The 6000-nt window shown below is 69.2% G+C and overlaps 1 protein-coding gene across 4 annotated transcripts; it reads left to right on the plus strand.

Moving 5' to 3' along the window:
• The first annotated feature begins 1287 nt into the window (after positions 1–1287).
• On the plus strand, positions 1288–5800 carry TMEM121 (transmembrane protein 121). Of its 4 annotated transcripts, none has more exons than XM_089322659.1 (2): positions 1288–3031; positions 4411–5800. In XM_089322659.1, the coding sequence occupies exon 2, from the start codon at positions 4583–4585 to the stop codon at positions 5537–5539; it is 957 nt and encodes a 318-aa protein (XP_089178785.1). In that variant the 5' UTR covers positions 1288–3031; positions 4411–4582; the 3' UTR covers positions 5540–5800. The 4 variants fall into 4 exon arrangements, with proteins under 4 accessions (XP_089178785.1, XP_051684152.1, XP_069921574.1 ...); XM_051828192.3 differs by having other exon boundaries at positions 1288–2984; XM_070065473.2 differs by lacking the exon at positions 1288–3031 and adding an exon at positions 3104–3252.
• The last annotated feature ends 200 nt before the right edge of the window (positions 5801–6000 follow it).

Consider the following 6000-nt stretch of genomic DNA (forward strand, 5'->3'; position numbering starts at 1 on the left):
GGGAGGGCCAGGGTCCTCTGGCTTTGTCCTTTGAGAGACGCGTTCCCACCGGTGCAGCACAGGCCGCTCTCTTGTGGTCGGCCGGGAGCCACCGGGCTTTCTTTTTTTTTTTTTTTTTTATTTTTTTTTTATTTTTTGACAGGCAGAGTGGACAGTGAGAGAGAGAGACAGAGAGAAAGGTCTTCCTTTGCCGTTGGTTCACCCTCCAATGGCCGCCGCGGCCGGCGCGCTGCGGCCGGCGCACCGCGCTGATCCGATGGCAGGAGCCAGGAGCCAGGTGCTTTTCCTGGTCTCCCATGGGGTGCAGGGCCCAAGCACCTGGGCCATCCTCCACTGCACTCCCTGGACACAGCAGAGGGCTGGCCTGGAAGAGGGGCAACCGGGACAGAATCCGGCGCCCCGACCGGGACTAGAACCCGGTGTGCCGGCGCCGCTAGGCGGAGGATTAGCCTAGTGAGCCGCGGCGCCGGCCACCGGGCTTTCTTCCCACGGGCGTCCGGAGCATCTGTGGAGTGGGCTGCTCCGCTGCAGGGCGGCTTTGCCCACGGACAGCGCATTCCCAGCAGCACACCTTTGCCTTCTGGTCCCGCTCCTCCACGGGCTGTGACCTGCCCCCGTCCTCCTAGAAACTCCTGTCCCACAGTGCACAGTGGGTGCTGGCCGCAGCTCTGTCTGGACTCCAGCTCCCTGTAACGCACGCTGTGGGACGTGGGTCCCCGTGGGAGACCCAGGCTGAATTCCTGAGTTGTGGGCACCTGGGGAGTGACCCAGTCGGGGAGCTCTGCTCTGCTTGTCTCTGCCTTTCAAACTAAAAAAAGTAAAAATTCTAAAAAAGGAAGTGCAGCTGGTTTATACTCACTGAGCTATTAGAAACAGTCTTGCTAAGCTCACTTCCTCAGTCTAAATCCTCATCTCCCAATTCCTTTCTCTTAAGATTTATTTATTTATTTGAAAGACAGCGTTACAGAGAGAGGTAGAGACAGAGAAAGAGGTCTTCCATCCGCTGGTTCACTCCCCAGAAGGCCACAACAGCTGGAGCTGCGCCGATCTGAAGCCAGGAGCCAGGAGCTTCTTCCGGGTCTCCCATGCAGGTGCAGGGGCCCGAGCACTTGGGCCACCTTCTACTGCTCTCCCAGGCCACCGTAGCAGAGGGCTGGGTGGGAAGTGGAGCAGCTGGGACTTGAATCAGCCCGCATATGGGATCCTGGCACGGCAGGTGGCAGCTTTACCTGCTGTGCCACAGTGCCGGCCCCTGGATTTCTTTTCGACTTTTGGAAGTACACAGCTGTGTCACCTGGAAAAGCAACAACAGTTCAACGCTTACGTCTGCAGTTTTAATTCCCTTCCCTGCCCCTGTGAGGAGCAGGCTGCCTCCCCGGCTCCTGGGCAGTGCTGTGGGCACCTCTGCCCGTTTCTGCCTTGCAGGCTGGTCCCAACTCCTCGTTGCCAACGTTGCTGGCTGTGCAGGGTTATTGCAGATGCATTTTATCAGATTACAGGAAATCCTCCTCCATCGTTCACCTACTGACAGCTTTTTAAAATAAGTCACGAACGGCCACTGAACTCTATTAAATGCCCACTCTCCATCTGTAGGTGTGATCGTGTTTTCCCGGAGTTTGTGAATATGAGGAATTACATTTCCTGGTTTAAAATTACTCATTGAGAGGCAGAAACAGGGGTGGGGTGGGGGGCAAGAGTGAGATCACCTATCCTCTGGGCCAGGCCGAAGCTGGCAGCCAGGGACTCCATCTGCGTCTCCCCCCTGGGTGGCAGGGACCCAGGTCCTTGAGGCACCATCCACGGCCTGGACTGGAAGCAGTGGTCCTGGCTCACCCCAGGACTCTGAAAGGGGCCGCGGGCGCCCCCAGGGCATCCAGCTGCTGGGCCCCGCACCTGCCCCAGGCTGGCCTTTCAACTTCTGGATCCGCAGATCTGTGTTCTTTCCACGCGTCCGTGTCACGCACACAGCACAGGCCCAGAGGCCTCCCCGGCACTCATCTCTTTCTTCAAGTGGCTGCCCGCCGCCCCTGCGCTGTGTCTGGGACCATCCTCCCCACCTCGTGCGCGTCTTTCAGGCCCCAGCAACGCTCCTGTGGGGTCCCTGGCGTCAGCATTTGCAGCACCATCTTACAGCTGAGTGGGCCGGGAAATCAGGAGCTCAAATCAAGGCTGGCTCCTTCCAGAAGCTCCAGGGCAGAGCCGTGCCCTGCCTTGGGCACCTCCCGCAGGCACCTGCTCCCCTTGGCTCGCGGGCCTGCGCCACCCTCCGACTGCCTTAGAGCAAGCTCAGGAGGTGCTCCCATGGCAAAGCCCCTTTGCCATAGACGTGGGGCTGGCAGGTCGGGGTGGGGGTGCCTCTGCCGCGTGGACACCAAGCCCTGGGCACCCAGGGCTCTGCGCACCTGCCCTTCCTCCAACCCTCCCAAGGCCTCCCTGCCGGCTGCTTCCTGCGCAGAGGCTGCCTTGGGGTCCTGTGGACCCTTCTCAGGGACTCGAGCCCAGTGGACAGCTGGGGTGTGGCCATCGTGGCCATGCTTGCCTGGGGCCACCCGCAGGGGCGCAGGGCAGACCTGGGAGGGAGTTGGCTCCACCCTTCCCAGCGGTGGGATGCTGGGTGTCTCCCTTTGACCCTCGGACTCCGCTTCTGGCTCCCAAAGGACGTCTCTGTGCTGGGGATGGACCCGCCGGTGGTGCGCGGGGGCTCAGCAAAACCAGTTTGGGGAGTGGCGGTTTCAGCCGCAATCCCGGCTGCCTGGCGCTCAGCTTCCCTTCGCTGCGCCCTCTCGGGAGGTCCCGGGAACCTGGATTTCTTCCCATAGCAGGCAGAGACCCCAGCCGCACGCTGGGGCCAGGGCCCAGGGCTCCCGCCGTCGCCGGCCTCGCGGGGCCAACCGCAGCGAGCCGGGCGGCCAGCCCCGCCCCCCGTCGCGGCCGGCTCGCCGGGGACAGCGCTCGGCTGGGACCCGGTCCGGCCGCCTGTGCGGGTGAGTGGGATCCCCGGTGTGGGCGCGGCGCAAGCTCAGGGCTGCGGGTGAGCGTTGCGGCGTTCGGGCCGCGAGCCACCTGCCCCCGCCGCGCGCTGCTGTCGCCGTGGCAACCGGAGCGGCCGCGGGCGCCAGGACCCCTCCCCGCCAGCCGGGCGCCCGGCCGAGGGGCGCGGGGCGGGGCCTCCGGGCCGGGGCGGGGGCGGCGCGGCCGGGCGCAGAGGCTCGGGGGCCGGCGGGCGCGGCGCCGCATCTGGCCGGCGGCGGGGTAGGCGCGGGCTGGGGGCCGTGGGGTGGCCACGCAGGCGTCGCCGCCCGGAGCGCGGAGCGGGCCCCGGTCTCTCCTCTGGCGCGCCCGTGGGGGGCTACGCAAGGGTGGGGGACTGGGCGGGCACCGGAGGCCGAGACCCGCGAGTGCGGTCCGGGTAGCCAGGGTCGAGGCCCTGGGCTCCGGTGGGGGGTGGGGCGGGATCCGTGCGGTCGCCGGCGCACCTCGGTCCAGGGTTTGCCGATCGAGGGAGGGAGGCCGCGGCGGCGCGGCGAGCGCGCGGGAGGAAGAGGTCCGCGCGCAGCGGGAGGAGGCCCCGGTGGGCGGGAAGGGGCCTGAGGCTTCCCGGTCAGGCTACGCATCCGGGGGGCGTGAGTTCGGGGCGTGTCGCCGCGAGCCGCAGCTCGGGACCTGGAGCCAGGAGCCAGGAGCCCAGGCTCAGGGACCGCGGAGCCACTCTGTACTCGATCCGGGGGGCTCCGCCCCTTACGTGGCTGTGGGGACCCCCTGGAACCGGAGGTGCCGGGTCCCCGGGGGCCGACCGAGCGCTCTACTGTCAGGGCTGACGTGAGACCTCGTGCCTTTGTCTAGACAGCGGGCGGACCCGGCCCGCAGGCCTGGGGGCTGTGCGCGCTGCGGAGGGGCCCGGCGCCAGGTGTGCGAGGGCCAGGGCAGTGCGGGGCGGAGGGAGGGGGTGGGGAGGCGCCGGGCGACGCTCTGTCCTGGGTGGGAGCCCTGCCCAGAACCCGAGTCCCATCCCGCGATGCCGCCCCGGGGCTCCGGGGCCTCCCCGCTCCCCGCGGAGCGGACCCGTCTCCCCGGGGACAGCCGCAGCCTACCCGGCCTCCGCCGGCAGCCCGGGGGAGGGACGGCGGCGCGGGCGCAGCAGGGACCAACGCCGGGGCTTCGGGGACGCGCGCGGCGGCGAGGAGCCACTTCCGTTCCATTTCCTTCCTGGCGGTGGCGGGAAGGAGGTCTGGGTTCGTCAGGTGGGCCTGCAGCGCCCCCTGGAGGCCCCGCGCCCGGGCTCCGCGTCCTCGCGCGCTCCCCGGGCTCCAGGCGCGTCCACGGCGCGGCACGCAGGAGGCCCCGCGTCCAAGGCTGGGGGTTGGCGGCCCGGCCCCGCAGCCTGACCGGGTCTCTTCTGGTCTCCCGCAGGTTCCGAGCTCGCCGGCCGGCAGCGGCGGCGCCCTCCGGGCAGCTGGACAGGCCCTGCGCCCGGCCGCGCCTCGCCATGCCCGCGGGCTGAGCGCTGCCGCGCGCGCGCGCGCCGCCGCCGCCGCCACCCCGGGCCTTGTCCCGCCTGGCGCGGGGGTCGCGGCGGCCGACCATGGTGCTGCCGCCCCCGGACCGGCGCCACGTGTGCCTGACCACGCTGGTGATCGTGGGCAGCATGGCCGTGATGGACGCGTACCTGGTGGAGCAGAACCAGGGCCCGCGCAAGGTCGGCGTGTGCATCATCGTGCTAGTGGGCGACGCGTGCTTCCTGCTGGTGCTGCGCTACGTGGCCGTGTGGGTGGGCGCCGAGGTGCGCACGGCCAAGCGCGGCTACGCCATGATCCTCTGGTTCCTGTACATCTTCGTGCTGCAGATCAAGCTGTACTTCGTTTTCCAGAACTACAAGGCGGCGCGGCGCGGCGCGGGCGACCCGGTGGCGCGCCGCGCGCTGACGCTGCTGCTGTCGGTGTGCGTGCCCGGGCTCTTCCTGCTGCTCGTGGCGCTCGACCGCATGGAGTACGTGCGCACCTTCCGCAAGCGCGAGGACCTGCGCGGCCGCCTCTTCTGGGTGGCGCTGGACCTGCTGGACCTGCTGGACATGCAGGCCAGCCTGTGGGAGCCGCCGCGCAGCGGGCTGCCGCTGTGGGCCGAGGGCCTCACCTTCTTCTACTGCTACATGCTGCTGCTCGTGCTGCCCTGCGTGGCGCTGAGCGAAGTCAGCATGCAGGGCGAGCACATCGCGCCGCAGAAGATGATGCTGTACCCGGTGCTCAGCCTCGCCACGGTCAACGTGGTGGCCGTGCTGGCGCGCGCCGCCAACATGGCGCTCTTCCGCGACAGCCGCGTCTCGGCCGTCTTCGTGGGCAAGAACGTGGTGGCGCTCGCCACCAAGGCCTGCACCTTCCTGGAGTACCGGCGCCAGGTGCGCGACTTCCCGCCGCCCGCGCTGGCGCTCGAGCTGCAGCCGCCGCCGGCGCCGCGCCCCGCCCCGCCCGCGCCCGCGCCGCTGCACGGCCCGCCCGGGCGCCCTCGAGGGCCCTCGCCCGCGCGCGAGGCCCTGGACACGTGACGGGGCCGGCGCGGGACAGGGTGCGGGCGGGCCGCCGTGGGGCCAGGTGCGGGAGGCGCCCGGGCCGCTTCTTCATCTCAGGAATCCTCGGAGCGCGGACCCTCGGCCCCCACCCGGCTCTGAGGGCGCGCCTCTGCGCCGCCCGGCCCGAGCGGAGGTGGCCGGGCCCCTGCCTGCTCTACCGGGAGGGCCTCGGGGGCGGAGGCCCGGTCCCTGCGCCGGGCCGCTGTTGTTTTAAAGACTCGTGTTTCCAGTTTCGTATCCATGGCCGCTCTGCCTCGCCTGCTTCCTGCGTCGGAGTTGAGCGCGCCAGGCGCGGGTGGGTGATGTGGGCGGGGCTCTCGGGAGCTCGGGGCATGCGCGAGGGGGTGGGAGACTTTCCAGACCCTGCCCCAGAGGTTCTCGGTGACCCCAGCCTCACTGCACACCCTCCACCCCGGCCCGGCACCGGAGCCTCCACT

This window comes from Oryctolagus cuniculus, chromosome 20 (assembly GCF_051225735.1).
Source record: "Oryctolagus cuniculus isolate XC-2025 breed Fujian yellow rabbit chromosome 20, ASM5122573v1, whole genome shotgun sequence".
NCBI classification, from domain to species: domain Eukaryota; kingdom Metazoa; phylum Chordata; class Mammalia; order Lagomorpha; family Leporidae; genus Oryctolagus; species Oryctolagus cuniculus.